The sequence below is a fragment of the Gopherus evgoodei genome, chromosome 3, assembly GCF_007399415.2.
Source record: "Gopherus evgoodei ecotype Sinaloan lineage chromosome 3, rGopEvg1_v1.p, whole genome shotgun sequence".
NCBI classification, from domain to species: Eukaryota; Metazoa; Chordata; order Testudines; family Testudinidae; genus Gopherus; species Gopherus evgoodei.
This window is the reverse complement of record NC_044324.1, coordinates 78251502-78271547: the sequence shown is the minus strand read 5'-3', so window position 1 is coordinate 78271547 and position 20046 is coordinate 78251502. Positions and strand designations below refer to the sequence as shown.

Sequence of the window (20046 nt, the reverse complement as noted above, 5' to 3'; positions counted from 1 at the left end):
GTGGGGTTCCAGGTGCAGGAGCAATGAGACTGTGCAGGGGATCCAGGTGAAGGTGGTTGGGGCTCATCAAGGGGGTACCGGGTGTGGGGAGATGGGGCTTGGCAAAGGGGTCTGGGTGCTGGGAGAGTGGGGCTTGATGGGATGGGGGTCCAGGTGAAGCTGGCTGGGGATTAAGGGGCTACAGCTCTGAGTGTGTGTGTGTGGGGGGGCTCATTGGAGGGGTCACTATGTGGGAGGGGTAGGGCTTGTTAGGTGAGAGTTCGATGGGCCTGCTTAATGGGGGTGCCCAGCTGCTGTCGAGGGGATGCCACGTGTTGGGTTCCTGCTCCCCCCGATTCTTCTGTTCCCTTTTCTTCTCCATCTCACTCCCACATTCCCCCCCGCACTATTCCATCCCCACTTCCTTCCCCACTGTCTCTTCTTCCTCACGCCCCTTCCTCATTCCCCCCCACCACAGGCACTTGCTGTTGCACAGACGACAGGAAGGCTCGCAGCACACAGAAGGGGAGCATTACTGGCACTAGGACCCAGGAGGGGGCATTCAGCTGCAGAGTCAGCACAGCTGAGAAGCAGCCTCCTTCAACTGGGCAGCCTTGTGCTTGCAGAAATGCGGGGGCGGGAGGGCATAGTGGCACATAGCCCCTGTGCCTCACCTCTGTTTGGAAGGAGGTAGTCTTCCCCAAAAAACTTTGTCGTTCCTCCGCCTCCGTGTGGTTTCCCTTTGCTTCCCTATGTTTCTGCAAGGAAGCACAGGAATTCTGCAGGGGGTGGAGGCATTTTATGTGGATATGCAGTCACGCAGAATCCTCCCAGGAATATATGCTGAATTATTCTTCTTAAAGCACACATGATACACTGGCATAATGAAGGAATTAATAAAACAGCCATCTTTTATTGTGCTATTATAAGTTTCAGAGTAGCAGCTGTGTTAGTCGGTGTCTGCAAAAAGAACAGGAGTACTTGTGGCACCTTGGAGACTGACAAATTTATTTCAGCATGAGCTTACTTGAGCTACAGCTCACTTCTTCAGATGCATAGAATGGAACACACAAACAGGACATATTTATACATATAGAGAACAAGAAAAGGTGGAAGTACGCATACCAACAGGAAGAGTCTAATCAATTGAGATGAGCTATCATTAGCAGGAGAAAAAAAAATTTTGAAGTGATAATTAAGATGACCACACACATAGAAGGTGTGAGGAGAACTTAACATAGGGAAATAGATTCAATTAGTGTAATGACCCAACCATTCCCAGTCTCTGTTTAGGCCTGAGTTAATTGTATCTAATTTGCATATTTGAGTTCAGCAGTCTCTCTTTGGAGTCTGTTTTTGAAGTTTTTTTGTTGCAAAATTGCCACCTTCAAGTCTGTCACTGAGTGGTTAGAGAGGTTGAAGTGTTTATGACTTTGTCCTCACCCACAACTATTTCACATTTGGGGACAATATATACTGCTATCGGTACCTGCATTGCCTCACAGTATGCCAATATCTTTATGGCTGACTTAGAACAATGCTTCCTTAGCGCTCGTTCCCTAACACCCCTACTCTACTTGCGCCACATTGTTGACATCTTCATCACCTGGACTCATGGAAAAGAAGCCATCGAGGAATTTCACCATGATTTTAACAATTTCCATCCCACCATCAACCTCAGCCTAGACCAATCCACACAAGCGGTCCATTTCCTAGACACTACTGTGCTAATAAGCGATGGTCACATAAACACCACCCTATACCGGAAATCCACTGATTGTTATACTTACCTGCATGCCTCCAGCTTCCATCCAGGACACAACCCACGATCCATTGTCTACAGCCAAGCTCTAAGATACAACCGTATTTGCTCCAATCCCTCAGACAGAGATAAACACCTACAAGATCTCTATCAAGCATTCTTAAAACTACAATACCCACCTGCTGAAGTAAAAAAAAAAAAAAAAAAAAAAAAAAGATTGACAGAGCCAGAAGAGTACCCAGAAGCCACCTGTTACAGGACAGGCCCAACAAAGAAAATAACTGAAGGCCACTAGGCATCACCTACAGCCCCCAGCTAAAACCTCTCCAGCGCATCATCAAAGATCTACAACCTATCTTTAAAGATGATCCCTCACTCTCACAGATCTTGGGAGACAGGCCAGTCCTCGCTTATGGACAGCCTCCCAACCTGAAGCAAATACTCACCAGCAACCGCACACCATACAACATAAACACTAACCCAGGAACCTATCCTTGCAACAAAGCCCGATGCCAGCTCTGTCCACATATCTATTCAAGTGACACCATCATAGGGCCTAATCACATCAGCCACACAATCAGATGCTCGTTCACCTGCACATCTATCAACGTGATATATGCCATCATGTGCCAGCAATGCCCCTCTGCAATGTACATTGGCCAAACCGGACAGTCTTTACGCAAAAGAATAAATGGACACAAATCTGACATCAGGAATCATAACATTCAAAAAACAGTGGGAGAACACTTCGCAGTGGAGGAGTTGATAAGGTGATTAGCTCCCCTTCCATGAGGTGCAGCCCCTGCTAGAAACTCCAACCTCTTCCCAGTAGGGGGCTGAGGAAGGCCTTGGCCCCCGTTCGCCACAAGCCTCGGCCCCTGCTCCTCCTTTTCCCTGAGGCCCCAGCCCTGCCCAAGCGGGAAGCCAGAGCCGGACTGTGGTAAGAGCCACTCAGGGAACCCAGGTTGCTGTGGGGAGCCCTGGCCCTCCTCCTGCCCTTGACGGCGCGAGCCCAGAATATGGGCCAGGGCCTGCTTTCAGGCACCCTAGCATCTCCAGATGATGATGATGTATCCTCAGTGTGAGAGGATACCTCTCTGGGGGAGAGAACTCCAGCTGTTAGAAAGAGACAGGTATTAGTAATGGGCGATTCGATCATAAGAACAATAGCTGGATTTGCGATGACCAGGAGAACTTGCCTGCCTGGTACGAAGTTTGCGGATCTCTCGAGACATCTAGATAGATTTATGTGTACGGGTGGGAAGGAGGCAGGGGTCGTGGTACATGTAGGTACCAATGACATAGGGAAGAATAGGAGAGAGGTACCTGGAGGCCAAATTTAGGATATTAGGTAAGAGACTGAAGTCCAGGGCCTCCATCGTAGCATTCTCTGAGATGCTCCCAGTTGTACGTGCAGGGCCAGTTAGGCAGAACTGCAGCGTCTCAACGCATGGATGAGACGATGGTGTAGGAAGGAGAAGTTTAGATTTATTAGGAATTGGGGAAACTGTTGGGAAAGGGGGAGCCTATACAGGAAAGCTGGGCTCCACCTAAACTAAAATGGAACCAGATTGCTGGCACTTAATATTAAAAAGGTCATAGAGCAATTTTTTAAATTAAGGGCTGTGGGAAAGCTGACAGGTGCGGAGGATCATATGGTTTGGACATTGCTTTGGGGAGGATCTGTTAATAGAGAGTCTCTATGCAGGGCCAGCTCCAGGGGTTTTGCCGCCCCAAGCAGCCAAAAAAAAAAAGTCGCGATCACGATCTGCGGCAATTCAGCGAGAGGTCCTTCGTTCCGAGCAGGAGTGAGAGACCCTCTGCCTAATTGCTGCTGAATACTTGAAAGTGCTGCCTCGCTCCTGAGTGGCCACCCCAAGCACCTGCTTGATAAGCTGGTGCCTGGAGCTGGCCCTGTCTCTATGTCATAGTGAGTACAAGAGGATGGAAAATGATAAAATACAGGCAGGGTCTGATCAGAAACAGTCAAATAAAATAAATACATCATGTAATGGCAGACAACTAAAAGGAGACAAGTTTTTAAAATGCTTGTATACCAATGTTAGAAGTCAAAATAATGAAATGAGTGAATTAGAGTGCCTTGTATTAAATTAGGATATTAATATAATAGGTATCTGTCATAGGTTTCACACCTACTGTGGACTTTAGGGTACAGATGTGGGGACCTGCATGAACACTTCTAAGCTTAATTACCAGCTTAGATCTGGGTTTGCTGCCACCATCCAGATGTCTGAGTCATCTGGGAAACTCTGTCTTCCGCCCCAAAACCTTCCCCTCCCTGGGTAGCCTTGAGAGACAACTCCACCAATTCCCTGGTGAGTCAGATCCAATTCTCTTGGATCTCAAAAACAAGGAAGAATTACTCCTTCCCCCTCTCTTTTCCTCCCCACCAATCCCTGGTGAGTCCAGATCCAATTTCCTTTGATCTCAAAAACAGGGAAAAAATCAATCAGGTTCTTAAAAAGAAGACTTCTAATTAAAGAAAAGAAAGGTAAGAGAAGAAGACCTCTGGGAGACAGCATACAAGCTGATCTCAAAGACAACAGATTTAAAACACAGGATGTTCCCCTGGCCAAAAACCTTAGTACACACAAGAATACCCAAATTTGATTATTCCCCTAATTGCACAAAGACAAGTTACAAAAGAAAATAAACATAAACCTATTTATTCCTTTCTAAAACTTACTACTATGATAAGAGGCTGGTTCCTTGATCTTTTCCACTCCAGCTGAAACTGAAACTGACTCTAAACAAAGGAAACTTCCCTCCTTCCTTTTGAAACATCTTGTTCCCCCATTTGGGGGTCAGGTGTCAGCTAGACTATGTGAACTTCTTAACCCAAAAGAGGCATTAACCCTTAACTATCTGTTTATGACAGCATCACAGAAATGTTGTGGAATGAGGATAATTAATGGGATACAGTAATAGCAGGGTATAAAATATTTCAGAAGGACAGAACAGGTCGTGCTGGTGGGAGAGTGGCATAATATGTGAAAGAAAGCATAGAATCAAATGACATAAAAATTGTAAATGAATCAAACTGTACCATATAATCTCTATGGATAGAAATTTCATGCTCTAATAATAAGAATATAATGGTATGGATATATTACCGAACACCTGACCAGGATGGTGATACTGACTGTGAAATGCTCAGGCTCCAAAGGCTCTTATGCAAAGCAAGCTACCACGGGATAAGAGGGAAGGTGCTCTCATGGATTGGTAACTGGTTAAAAGATAGGGGAAAAAAAGGTAAATATAAATGGTCAGTTTTCAGAATGGAGAGAGTTAAATAGTGGTGTCCCCCAGGGGTCTGGCCTGGGAGCAGTCCTATTCAACATATTCATAAATGATCCGGGAAAAGGGGTAAACAGTGTGTTGGGAAAATTTGCAGATGATAAAAAATTACTAAAGATAGTTAAGACACAGGCAGACTGAAGAGCTAGAAAAGGATCTCTCAAAACCAAGTGATGAGCAACACAATTGCAGATGAAATTTAATGTTCATAAATGCAAAGTAATGTACACTGGAAAGTATAATCCCAGCTAGCCATATAAAATGATGGGGTCTAAATTAGCTGTTACCACTCAAGAAAGAGCTCTTAGAGGAGGGATAGCTCAGTGGTTTGGGCATTGGCCTACTAAACCCAGGGTTATGAGTTCAATCCTTGAGGGGGCCACTTAGGGATCTGGGCCAAAAGTCTGCCTGGGGGTTGGACTTAGATGACCTCCTGAGGTCCCTTCCAACCCTGATATTCTGTGGAGTCATTTTGGATAGTTCTCTGAAAACATCCTCTCAAAGTGCAGCAGCAGTCAAAAAAGCAAATAGAATGCTGGGAGTAATTAAGAAAGGGATAGATAATAGGACAGAAAATATCACGTTCTTCTATATAAACCCCTGGTGTTCTCACATCTTGAATACTGCGTGCAGATGTGGTCGCTCCATCTCAAAAAGGATATATTGGAATTGGAAAAGGTTCAGAAAGGGGCAACAAAAATGATTAGGGGTATGGAATGGCTCCCACATGAGGAAAGATTAATAAGACTGGGACTTTTCAGCTTGGAAAAGAGACAGCTAAGGAGAGATATGATTGAGGTCTATACAATCCTGACTGGTGTTGAGAAAGTAGATAAGGAAGTGTTGTTTACTACTTCTCATAACACAAGAACTAGGGGTCACTAAATGAAATTAATAAGCAGCAGGTTTAAAACAAATAAAAGTAAGTATTTCTTCACACAACACAGTCAACTTGTAGAACTCCTTGCCAGAGGATGTTGTGAAGGCCAAGACAGTAATAGAGTTTAAAAAAGAACTAGATAAATTCATGGAGGATAGGTCCATCAATGGCTATTATCCAGGATGGGCAGGAATGATGTCCCTAGCCTCTGTTTGCCAGAAGCTGGGAATGAGCGACGGGGGATGGATCACTGGATGATTACCTCTTCTGTTCATTGCCTCTAGGGCCTGGCACTGGCCACTATAGGAAGGCAGGATACTGGGCTAAATGGACCTTTGGTCTGACCCAGTAGAGCCATTCTTATGTTCTCCGCCCAGGGCCAGCGGAGGGCCCAGGGCTCCCCACAGTGTCCTAGACTCCCTGGGTGGCTCTTTCCATGTCCCAGGTCTGGCTTCTGACCTAACCATGGGGCAGTGTCTTGGGGGGAAGAGTTACGGCCCTGTTGTCTCCCCCACTTCTACACAGGTTCCAGTGCTCCTGACTGTAGTTGTATTTAATCCACCTCCCTGAGAGGCGATAACTACATCAACAGAAGAATTCTTCCATCTATCTAAAACTGTTGACACTGGGAGTTAGATTAGCATAACTACATCCTTCAGGGGTGTGGATTGTTCTTTTTTGAATGATTGCTCATGTACATTCCACAGTAAGTGTGCATGCTCACCGTGTGCATCGGTGCTGGAAGTTTTGCCTAGCAGTACCTGTAGGGGAGCGCCCCTAGTGACCCCTCGGACCTGGTGCTGCTCCCTCTCCCCACCCTCAGTTCCTTCTTGCCGCTAGTGAAGGTGCTTTGGAACTGCTGTTCTCCAGCTCTCGGCCGTAGCATTCCCTGTTTGGATTGCTGTTTAGTTTGTAGATAGTATCTGTAGAAAAAAAATAGGTTAGTTATAGAGTAGAGAAGTGTGCCAGGGTCAGGGCATGCCCCGTGCTTTAAGTCGTGCAATACTTGTAAACCACCTATGCCCGTAAGTGATCTGTTTACGCTGTCTTGTGGAAACCCACTTCAGCGACAGATGCAAGATTTGCAGATCATTTAAACCTTGGACCAAGAAGGAGAGGGACATACACCTCCAAGCTATATTGATGGAGTCAGCCCTGCCCCCGACACCACTATGCCACTCCAAGTCGGCACTGAGCACCGCGGCATTGGTGCGTGGAAACCCAGCAGTGCCCTCCACCAGCCAGCACCACTCCCCATCCACAGAACACTCTAAGAAGATGAAGAAGAGATCTTCTCCGTCAAGGCACCAGGGCAAGACTAGACCCACATTGGGCAGCTCTTGATCCCCCTCGATCTCACAGCCTCTGACTCAAGTTGAGCAGAGTAGCTGAGCCCACTCCAAGCCGGCCTCCCCAGATGCCAGTGGCTACGTACAGGTGCCCTCCATGCTGGAGGTCCTGCAGGCAACTCAAGACGTAATGTCTCTTCTGGTACCGGCTGCACCAACCCCAGTGGCTCCCTGGTTCAGAGGCAAGCCGGTGCTCGGACCGCCACAGTCACTACCCAGGCAGTACTGTTCACAGTCAAGGGAAGGTTCCCAACACTGTTCTCTGCAGAGTGACCGCCCCTCTCACAGCTTGTGCCAGTTCCCATTGACACTCACCAGATTGTCTGGCTGGGTGCCGAGCAGCAGGGATTCCACATTGAGGGAGCACAGGCATTAAGATCAAAGTGCGTACCGCAGGGACTGGGACAGACGGCACCAGAGGTCACCAACTCCAAGAAGCCACTGTAGCCCCTCACGGTACCGACCTCGAAATATAGGGTCGGCTTATGAAAGGGTCATACAGTTTTTGCTATTTTTACCTAACCATCTTGGGAGGTCAGCTTATAAACGAACGGGCTAATGATCGAGTTATACAGTACTTATTTTTCCTTTCCTCCTTTTCCTTTATCTGCTCCCTCTCTGTCTGCCCTTAATCCAGCCGTATCCTCTCATACAGTCTTCACTTTCCCCACATTCTGCCTCCTTGTTCTCCGTTCCCATATCTTGGACTGGATGTTAGAGTGCTGCTGCTTTTTTTTTTTTTTTTTTAAATTCTCTCATGATGTATCTCGCTAATCAGAAGCTGTACTCAGCGATCTCAAGTATCTAGATCAGAAGTGTCTACAAATGTCAGCATAGTGTTTGCTAAGGTGAGGGCAGAGCCTCATGGTCTCTCCTGCTCCATTCCCAGAGACTCTGAACAGCTGGAGATGCTTCTCTTGCAATGTGTGTGTGTATGTGTGCGCGCAGAGGGGCAACCCCTATAATCTGGTGTAGGACTGGTGGGGGATGAGGGGTGAGCTTTACAATGTTTCCCTCTTAACAAAGGACATAAATCAGAAAAAAAGAAAAGTGAGCAAAACTCAAACAGCTTTCTTTTGAAAAAGAATGTGTTGTCATTGACTTATTATATTATTATTATTATTATTTATAAACCAGTAGCTGCCACAATATGCTAAGTACTATTCAAATACACAGATGATACAAACCTTGCCTCAAAAAGCTCAGTATGTTATTATTTGTTTTAAAAATAATTCCTTAAGTAAAATACTTGTTAAAAGTAGACACTTTTTTTTGGTCTATCCTAATTAATTTGTGAAATATGCTGCTCCATTGCTAAGGTGGTTCTTACAAACCAATGGTAATTGTGTAAATTAAGATCCCTTAACTGAATTTGGAAGGTAACCATATAATAGGTAATTTATAATGTGGAGCTGTTTTGTTCCATTATTTGGTCTTGATGAATTAGTTTCTAGTTGAGTGATATCAAACCTCGCACCTTGTTGACACATTTGTGGCCTTCATGATGTACAGGTTCTGCAAAGTTGATGCTTTTATTAAAAAATAAGTGTCTGTGACATGCTATAAATGAACTGAAGATGGACCGATGCCACATCTTCCAGAGTCTGCAAACAGCCTGACAGTAACGATGGTTCCGAGAGGTGGGAACTCCCGAGCTCTCATTCATCTAATTAGGGATAATAACTCCATAGCCTAATGGCAACATTAACTGTTTCATTTAGAGTTGCTGTGATGAGGGCAATGAAGAAAGAAGGAGAAACATTGAAAGGAGGATAGGGAAAGAAAGAGAAACGAATGACCAAAATGGCTGTTATCGTAGGTGAGGATATGTCCATACCATGTGATGCCGTACGGAACAATTAATGGGCTTAGCAAATAAATAGTGATAAGGAAGGTCCAGATGCTGTCAGTCTTATATTTAGTATTTTACTTTACAAATAGTCTGATTTCAATTATAACTACATTTTAGTGCCTGTGGCTGGTTAGTTTGTATGTAAAAGGCTCATTCTACCTTTGATGTTTGTGCAAGCCTGCTACTGACATCAGTGGGAGGCCTGGGGTAGTTTGATGGAAAATACGTTGTTTTAAGATAATTAAAATGGAATTTTGCCAATTCCACAGAATGAGTTCAACACATTCAATTTGTAAAACACGAAATTTATATATTTGGAGTCATTTTGAATGTTAATTGCTTTTAAAATGAAAGTTATTGCTGAACTTACTTCTTGAGTATAAATATTTGTAATATGCTTCTATACAGGGGGGTTTGTTTTGAGTCCCCCAAACTGTTTCTGAATGTGGGAGAATTCACAGCAGTATTCTGTGATATGAGTGCACACTGTATAAATATTCAATAAATTCTCATACCACATTAGTTTGAGTTCTTATCTCGAGCAACAGTATCTCATGTTCTGTAGCTTCCTGGTACCACAGATAAAGTATATAAAACATTTTAAATGCTTTAGGCTTTTTGCCATTAGCTTGTCTCTGTGTTGAGTGATTCAGTGCTAAGGGTTAGAAAATGTTCATCTTAAAATGTGTTGTCAAATTCTAATGGCAGTCTTGCCATTTGTCTCATTTTTAGAAATGAAAAACCTTAATGTTCTAAGTTTTACGGCATTTTTCATTTCCATAAATATTTTACTTTCCATTCTTGTAAAAGAAAAACACAGAAATTAAGATGCATTATTCAACTGCCAAGTTGTTGAAATGTTATAGACCTTATTTAGGGGGCAAAAGACATCCTCACATTAATTAACTTTATTTAAATACATATATTCATGAAGCTATCTTAAATAAATGAAGTTTTAAAATTTATATCCACAATCATAATTCCACTGTCAAGAGGAATATATACTAGTCCATTAGTATAGAATTCAAGGTAGTAGGTTGCAGGGCCCTCTGAAAATGGAGAGACATGATGTGATTTCTCTTTGGAAATGCAGATGTCAGCTGTGTGCGCTTTGAATTGTCAGTGATCATGTTACCACAGGCTGACATTTTAGCCTATATTTGTATCATAGTCTTGTTCTAGAATCATTAAAGTTGTTAAGGCAGTTGTGGCATATGTTCTGTTATGGTTCAGTAAATCAAGGCATGTGCAGTACTTATATGCATATTTTGTGTGGGTGTATATAGTACGTACTGAATTATTCATATTATTTAAGGTACTGATTTTGGGAATGAAAAGGAATATGTTCTGCTGGCAGTTTATTTCCAGACCAAATTTAAAAAAAAAAAAAGAGAGAGAAAGAGATTCTTAGTCCATCCCAGACCAAACTAAATATCAGCGGGATACACAGACTTAGAGTGCTTTATTGAAGTAGAGTCTGGCAGCACTGTGATAGCGTTTCCATTAAAAACACTGGGCTTGGGGGATTTATAATTCAAATACCACACTTTTTCCATCTGCATATTTATCCATAAGAAAATGTCTATGGTATAGTTGGACAACGTAGGCTCAGGCATGACAAAATAAACAGCAATTTTCAGCCTTTCCACATCCTACCTGAAGAATCCCTATTGGGCTAGTGAATTTTTTTCCTCCTTTACCGTGACTGTTTATCTTTTGTCTGCTGTCTACACGTCCTGAAATCCTACATTTAATTAAAAAACTTTTTTGCATCATTTCACACCCAGAAGATTCAAAGTGGACTGGTGGGACATACATTTTGATTTAACATATCTATAAAATTTGCTTTGTTTGGATTTAGTTTGTGCTATTTAAACTATAGGCTAAGACATGCCAAAATACCCTTTCATCATCTTTAGCAGACGACAATCTGTGACTGGACAGCAGAGAAGGAGATAAATCCAAAATGCGTGGCAGAAGGGGATTTTTTTCTCCCCACACACCCCTCCTTTGGTTCTCTGCTTAGCCATTGGCTGGGCAAGGGGGATTGGGCCAGTTGATAGGTAAGGGAGGGGCCATCTGGCAGCTAATTTAAGATAGCCTGGGCTTTTCAAAAGCCTTTTACTCTCCAGTTAGCTGCAAAGAAGGAGTTCCTGTTTAGCCATATCTGGAGTAAGAAAACATTGGACAACACTGGAGGAGGCATGGGAAAAGATCCAGCACATGTTGGGCAAGTAGTAACAAAGGGTTGGAAGGATTTTAGATTCTGGGGAACTTTGATTCAGAGGGGTCATCTCCGGATGGGCTTAGGTCTTGGGCTGGGACTGACCCGCACCCCCCCTTCCTCCCTAGCAGCAATAGTGGCAGCTTGCTCCAGTAGTAGGGCAAGGATACAGGGAGCTTCCATGCCTGAAAGTTTCTTCCCCATCTTCCCTGCTGTTCTGGTTGGTTGTGTAATTGTGTCCCCATTAGAGAGGAATGGGGCACACTACTAGGTGGAACATAGCCACCCTGTAGGGACCTGTGTGGTCTCCACAGCCCCTGTAAATAGGGTGGCAGAGGTGGTGCAGCCAGAGGTGGCAGAAGTCAGAGCTAGATGGCTCCATTTAAGGGGGAGAGAGGAGGAACTGTTGCTTCTGTGGCATGAGGAACAGGGCCTTATAGAAGGATTGATGGGGGCTGGGCTGCTGGGATAGAAAATGAGATCCAGCCAAGTTCTCATGGGAGTCCCACTTCTTAGATGGAGCAGTATATCTATTTTATACCCACAGGCTGGCAGATGGGTACACAGATCGTACTGCCCAAGCAGTCTCTGGCCACCCACAATTGCCAGAGCACCTCTTATACCAAGTCGTGGTTCACGGTTCCAAGGTGAGGAACAGGTTCCATGCACCAGAGAGAAAAGCTCAGCTGATGGACACAGGGTGCATCAGAATACAATCCCTGCTTGAGATGGAGACATTGAGAGGGAGGGTTGATGTTTGTATCTGGGAGCATTTTGTTGTGCTTTGAACCCACAAGCAGGTAGCCACGTCAGAAAGTGTGTCACAACTGAGCTTCAATGCTGATGCCACTTGTCTTTGATGATATGGGCTGGGGCCAGCTCATATCCCTGTTGCATGCAGTGATGGCTGAGCTGTACTCACTTGATGTCCTGCTTATTCACTAGGGCAAAAAATGATTTTTGAGGACTGCACTGGGTTAAATTTAAGGATTAGGATACAGAGGGATGTGGAGCTGATTCTGCAGTTATGGCGTTGCGCTCAGTTGGTTTGGTTTGAGATGTTCACAAGATGAATTTGGTGGATGGGGCCACTGAGCCAGTCCATGTTGACAGGATGTGAAAAAATGTGAGCCATGAGGTAGCCAGGATAATTAGGGAGTTTGAAGTGGACTGTGATAACACAGGCATATCTGATAGTATCTGGTCCTGAGCTATTTTAGGTATGATGGAGAACATCTGTCAAATGCTGGGGCTGGTGTTTGGCTCCTTGACCAGGGGTTGGGTCAGGCAGGAGATGGGTACCAGGCATGGTGGGTGTGGGGTGTACCCATATTAGTTGCTGGTGTCTCCCTTATCTGGTGTCCAAAATAGGTAAAGGCTAAAATGGCCAGCTCCCAGAGGTAAATGAGATATGGCATTTTGCAGTTGGACTTAGCACTTGTAAGCTGGGAGGAGTCTGACATCTTCATAGACTGATGCACTCTCTGCTTCCCACCACCTGGTGGCCTCTGTCATCACACCTCCTTTTACGTGTGAGAGGGAAGGAGAGAGCTTTCACAACAGAGCTGAGTCCGTGGGGTAGATCGGGGATGGTCTACTCTGAGTTACTGTTTGGTTTCTGATTGAAGCCCTGTAACCCTCACTGGAACCAGTAAATGGCTCATGTGAGAAGAGGGTGGGAGGGGCAGTATAATGTTCCTTTCTGAGGTATAATTAATAAAGTTACAGTCTTCCATTTAAATCCATCATGTCATTCATTCATCTGGTGTTTGGCTTGATGGAGAGAAACTTTCAGCCTCCCCACTTCCTACCTGAAGAACGGGGTTAGTTAATTTTTTCTCCTTATGTTAAAAACAAAACCGTGTTAACAAAAGTACTATGGATTACAACCATAACACTTTGTGTTGTGATCTCTCAGTACAATTATACATAGTTACACCATGTTTGTAAAGCTTAGATAGGAAGAAGTGTTAATTCAGCAGACTTCTTTTCTCTCTGGGGGCATGTCTCAACTTGAATTTTTACTCATGGTTTAATACACATTAATTAACCATGCTAACACAATTGCCAATGCTAGTGTAGATCAGGGGCGGCTCCAGGCCCCAGCACGCCAAGCGCGTGCTTGGGGTGGCATGCTGCGGGGGGTGTTCTGCCAGTTGCCGGGAGGGCGGCAGGTGGCTCCGATGGACCCTCCGCAGGCACGTCTGCGGGAGGTCCACCGGAGCCGCGGGACTGGCAACCGGCAGAGCGCCCCCTGCAGCGTGCTGCTGTGCTTGGGGCAGCGAAATGGCTAGACACAAATGTTTCTTGCTAATTGTGTTTAAGACTAAATACACTATCACAACAAACATTTGTTTCATGGAACAAAACGTGTGTAGTGTCTGCACCAGAATTTAAAACCTTTTTAATTAACACATTAAAACATAGCTAAAGTGCCATATCATGAAGCAGCACTGAACCAATAGCAACCTCCCTTCACAAATTATCAGAACTTGCAAAATCCTGAAGTCAGTTCAGGTACTCAGATATTTATAGGTATAAAAAAAAAATCTGATTCATGTCTAATAGGACATGTCAAGTGTTAAATGTCCAGAGTGGATTCTAAAACATATATGTTTTTTGAAAGCAGTTTAAAAATATCTCTCACAGCAGGAGGGGATTTAAACAATCTCCAATTTTTAGTTTTTCCTCCAATTTATTTATTACAGCCTATGTTATTTTTACTATTTTTTGCTAAAAGCTGGAGTCTTCTTTTTAAATTGGGTATTATCATTTGGAGACTTCAGATCAGTCTAGGACAAGTCTGTCTTTTATTTCTTTCCAGTGCTTTATATTTCATTCTTTTGCAACACTTGCTAATCATGGTAAACTGCTAATAACAAAGAAAAGCCCTCCTAACACTACTTGAATTCAATATGTCCTTGATTTAAATTCAGGATTATGCTAAATTTCTGTTCCTTTCTAAAAGTGGATGCTTTGAAAGAGTGAAACCCATCCCAATTTTTTTACTTGGGTGGTTGATGAATTATTTCCAAGCTATTTCCTATGATTTCTGAACCACAGACTCTTACATCAGTCTAACTTTGACCCTTACACAAGGAAACCAGTGGTAATATACTGTAACTAGCTTTGAAATAAAAATTTGAGTGTCAGAAGTGTGGGAGATAATTACTTCAGAGTAGGTGTGAGAAGGGAAAGGATTCTTTAAGGCAGAGAGAATAAGGTGATTAGAAGATTTCATATGGAATCAGTTAAAAGAATTGAAATTGCTAGCTACTAATGACTTCAAATCAATTTATGCCCCTACAGTAAAACTCTTTTAAATGATTAACTGTAAAATAATGGTGTGAACACAATTTCCTATTTTGTTCAGGATAAAAGATTTAAAATATTAGACCTAGTTTTTTGATGTTCTTATAAGAGATGAGTGAGCAGGGAAGTGGTTTTAGGAAAAGTAGCAGAATAATGGGGTAGTGAACTTCAACTTTTCAACTTCAAAATATGTAACCAGAAAAGACTAATTGAGAATCAGGTCTTTTCTTCCCTAACTTGTTGCGAAGATCAAGGTGGTGATGCACTATACTTTCCCACATTGTAAATAGAACAGAAAAGACTCATTGAGAACCAGGTCTTTTCTTCCCTAACTTGTTGCAAAGATCAAGGTGGTGATGCACTATACTTTCCCACATTGTAAATAGAAAATAAATCTGTCAGTGTTTAGTTAACCATTAAATTTCCTCTGAGTGGACAAGGTCAGTCATGATGTAGATGTGTTTTCATGTGTGCTCCACACAGATTGGCTTGAATGAACAATGGAGTGGTAGCTTTTTTGAGTGTCAGTACCTAAAATTAAATCCCACAGCTATGCTCTTGAAAGGTCACAGTTTAACACCTGAGAATTAAACAAGAACTTTATTACCTCTTGTGACTGAGCAATAATCTATTCTACTATCTACAACTGTGTTTAACTTCATTTTCTATAACAAAAATGCTAATCTCTAATTCTTGGTACAAAAGATGTTTGTAATACACATGAAACAAGGGTTTGAGTTATATTTGCAAGCTTTGCAAGTTATATTTTCAGCTAGTTGTCATTAAAAATTATGAACAAAGTGGACTAAATAATAATGGTAAAACAGCACTATATTAAAATACTGTTATGGATATCTTACACAATTCTATACTTATGAAATCATCAATTTTAGATTACTTGCTCTCTTAGTTGAACACACAAGTTTAGCAGGACATTTTTTTTTTTAAATAAGTTATCATTGGATAGATAGGGCATCAGACCTCTTCAACCCTAGAGAAATATTTGCAAGCTGGAAAATTTAACGGAATATGTATATTTTGTTATGTTTTGATGATATTCAGGGAATCTGCATATTTGTAAATATTTTGTAAGGCAAACTTCAGTCTAATCATAATTTGATAAACATTTAGGTTTTTATATTATTTTTTGTCTAACTTGGCAGGGACAACCAGTTGGAGAATGTGATTTTAACATTCGACTAGCATGTATAGAAAAAGAGATAATATTTCCACGGCATGAAAAGATGAAGAATGGTCTTATTGACAAAGCACAGGAACCATTCAGTGTTCGAAACAAACCATTTTTTGACATCCACGCTGCAAGAAAGGTAAATTTATTGAAATTAGGTTTATTAATGTTGTGGTGCTAAAGACAGTAGCTTAGTTCTGAATCTGGGTTTTCCCTCTGTTATTCTAGCTATAGCAATGTCAATTGCTAACGGAGTATTCAGCGCTCCTTGGCTAGGCTTTGGGAATTAGGGTCACTCTGAATATGGCTTGTGGCTTTAATCTATCTATTCCTTCTGGAGTACTATTTTCTCCATTTACAAAACCATTCTTTACTTTTACACAAACTTCGGTTTTGTCTGACAATGATGTACTGTTGTAGTTGTGTTGGTTCCAGGATATTAGGAGAGACGAGATGGGAATGGTAGTATCATTTTTTGGATGAACTTCTGTTGGTGAATGAGAAAAGCTTTCGAGCTACATAGAGTCCTCCTTCAGGTCCTGAAGAATCAATGCTTCGGATTCGAAGACAGGAACCTGTTACCTTTTTTTTAATGTGTTCCTTGATTTTCTGTTACCTTATTTAGCTGTTTATTTACAAATGTTAGAGTTCCTATTTCTCATTGTGCAGTGTAGAAAGGTGATTTCCTTCTGTACAACTATTTTAAATTCTTCCATGTTGGTCAGCATGCGACCTTTATTTCTCCTAAAGCTAGCTGCTCATTTGTACTCATCCCTACCATAGCAATTAGTCATATGTAGCCCTCTGCAAAATACTCACAGCTGAATGTAATGGTAGAGCATTGAATCACCTGCTTCCATGTGTTTTTATTATTGCCTTGAGTTTGAGGCAGGGAATGGGCAGAAATTGCAGAACTTTTTGACTAACAGAGTGGCTGATGAAAGAGAGAGAATTGTTAGAACATGGTCTTCAAACAGAATGATAAATTAATAGAGAGCACAGGTCCTGGGAAAGTTTCCATCCAGAGCAGTGGTACTCAGCTACTGAGGCTCCTGAGCCAAAAGGCTCCTGCAGTTCTTTGCAGCACCTAATATTAAAACACTCTGTGTTTTAATTATTAACCAATCAGGATGCTTTTACTATGTCATTAACCAATTGTAGTTGATAAAATACTAATACTTGGTAAGTTATTTTCCTGTGAGAATAATTACACACATGCACTAAATATTTCCCATGTCATACTGTTTAAATATGAATATATAGTACTATAGTAAATGAAACAAATTCACTCTGCTGTGGCTTTTTCATGTAATATTGATTGCTGCTTTGGCTCCTGAACCACTGAGGTCTGAGATGACTGATCGAGAGAGACTTTATTTCTGATTGAGCCTTGTGAATTTAGTGCAGCATAAGGGTGACCACTGTTTCTTTAGATATATTAAGTTATTTTGGACTGCCAATCAGGAAAATATTTTAAGTAACTAATTAGATAACATTGTATAGAGATTTTTTAATTCAAAATAAAATTTTCACAGGGAAAAAGTAGTTCTTGACTGAAATATATAGTAATTGTGCTTGAGATTTAAAAAAATCTGAGGCAAAGAAAAGATTATCTGGAAGAATTACATTGTGTATAATTTATAGTTACTGGAAATGTACTGAGATCTCAGAAGATTTAACTTGATTTAAAAATTCATAAGGAAACTGAACTCTTTTTAATATATTTATTCAAATTATGAAAAAAGCTTTTCCAGAGCTCAAGGTGCTATGCAATCATATACACATTCAAAACTTCTGTTGTTCAGTTGTTTTTGACCATAGTTTGAATAGGAAAAAATATTTCTAGGTGAGAAGTCATATTTTTCAGCAAACATATTTACCTGTTATACTAATATCACCCTAGATTATTAAAATAGAACATTCAGTCTGACTTTTCAGCTTATGCACTTTTACTGTTTCCATTTGGATTAGTTTGATTGATTAAAACAGTCTAGTCAGTTTTTCTGCAGAGAAGCAGAATTCCAAAAAATCAATGAAACAAATGTTCACCTTCAGAAAAAAATCACGTTTTCCTGTTTTCGGGTTGTTTGGGGACTCATAGAATTTTGGGACCAACTTGTTGCCAAACTGGCTTTCTTTTCACTTTCCCTAGCTAAAGAGCCCTCGCAGCACTCCTTGTTTTAGTCACCCTGCCCCCAGCTAGCATGATGGAACAGGCTGGTATGCAAATCTGAAGCTCCAAAAAATGTTCCATCAACAAGCAAGTCCTTTCTCAGTGCAGGAGGTTGGACAAAATGACCTCTCAAGGTCTCTTCCAGCCCTACATGCCTAGGATTCTGTAAGGGTCCACAGTGGGAGAGTCTTCCACAGCTCTTTTCTGCTACTGAACTATTGATTTGTGAAGGTAACAGGCCTGAAATTCAGGTGATCTGGTGGGGTCTCGGCAGGGCTGAGATTAATCACACACTGTACAACATGTGACTCTTACCTGAAATATGTTGCCCTCACCAGCTGAATCTGGTCTCATCAGGGAGAGTCACTGCCAGGATAACTTAAGATACCCTTTTAAAAACTAATATCTAATCCTTTCCTCAAAAGGAATGTCTTGAGTTCCTCCACATGTATGAAAATGGGTAACATAACTTATTTGAGTAGTGTCTCCACTGTAGGTGCAGCAGAACCGCCTGCACCTGCGATCGGAGATTGGTAGCATTGCCTGTTGGGCCACACGTGCTCCTCGCCATCTTGCACTGTGGGCAGCATCTATAAATAGCACTGTGCAGTCCAACCGCCTTCAGTTCCTTCTCAACCACCTTTGGTCTGGGACAGAATCTGGATCAGAGCCCTTATTCCTCCTTAACCTTCAGAAATACTCTCATTAACTTACCTACATTAGGATTGATTAGCCATTTCCATTAATTTTCTCCCCCTAAAAAAAACAACTTTTAGTTACTCTTCCCTCCCTGTTGCCTTATGCTTCCTTGTTTCCCACCCTCCGCAATTGGAAGCTCTCCCCCTTGGAAGTATGCTGGGATCCCCTGGGTTTAAGAGGTGCCTTTCTTGTCAGGAGGCCTTTTCTGTGAATGATGGTCACTCGTGGCACATCCACTGCCTTGGTGAGGGCCACATCGCACAGAAGTACACCCCACTGCATCAGCTTGACTACCCAGGCCCAAAAGGACCATGAACTCAGACTGAAAATTCCCCTCATGGAGAGTTCTTTACAGTCAGCTTTGGACCCGGCCCTGGTATTTCTCCAATGTGGTTTTCACCTTGGCTCAGTCATGCATAGATCTGAAGAAGTGGGTTTTTATCCACAAAAGCTTATGTCCAAATAAATCTGTTGATCTTTAAGGTGCCACCCGACTCCTCGTTGTTTTTGTGGATTCAGGCTAACATGGCTACCCCTCTGATACATAAATGTAAGTCAATGATTGAGGTTATACATGCAGGAACTCTAGAGATTTTCTTCTGTCGCAGAAATCGCTCTCAAAAACAGATCCAAAATAGTTCAAATGCCCTGTAAAATGCTCCATTCTCTGTATTAGCGGGACAAAGACAGTTCAGGAACAGCTCTGAGAATCCCAGACTGCAGGGTCCTAATGACAGACCACAGTCTCTGTCTGTGGCACAAATGTGGATCAGCACAAAAGAAAAGAGGGTCAAGAAGAAAGAAATTATGTGACATAAACTTGCTGGAGGTGAGGAGGGTCCAGCTGCCCTAAAAAAAAATCTCAAATTTCACTTGCAAAGCTATCACATACTAATAGAGTCAGATAGTACTATGAAATGAATATTTAAAAGGGTTTTATTTCAAATATTTTCTTTTAGCTAACAGTGCGCAAGCATAAACAAAGGCAGACGGTAAAGACTAATGAAAATATGAGTTTTGTCTTTCGAGAAGAAACTAATATATAAAACAATTTAAATGAGAGAAGCCAGAGGTGTCTTAGCATATATTTAAATTAAGGAGGAGTAAGAGTTAAATGTTAATCATGGAAGTAGTTTTATATTAACATGCTGTTAGTTATTAATTCTGTAGGGGAATTTGTATGTTGTAATAGTTTTCCTTATAAAGACTTTGATCTTATGGGGAATTTAGCAATTTATACCCATTTTTAGGACATAACGAAAAGGCTGATGATTTGTTAGTAAATATTTAGTGATCTATTACGGGTACT

The 20046-nt window shown here is 42.0% G+C and overlaps 1 protein-coding gene across 6 annotated transcripts in view; it reads left to right on the top strand.

Annotated features, from left to right (window-relative positions):
- RNGTT (RNA guanylyltransferase and 5'-phosphatase) overlaps window positions 1–20046 on the top strand; it is a 425454-nt gene that overhangs the window by 182657 nt on the left and 222751 nt on the right. For 5 of the 6 annotated variants that reach the window (XM_030555911.1, XM_030555913.1, XM_030555912.1 and 2 more), the window contains exon 11: window positions 15840–16004. The exons of the other annotated variant lie outside the window; for it this stretch is intronic. In XM_030555911.1, coding sequence (XP_030411771.1) covers window positions 15840–16004 — 165 coding nt within the window. The remainder of the gene's footprint in view (window positions 1–15839; window positions 16005–20046) is intronic. 6 annotated transcript variants of the gene reach the window in all.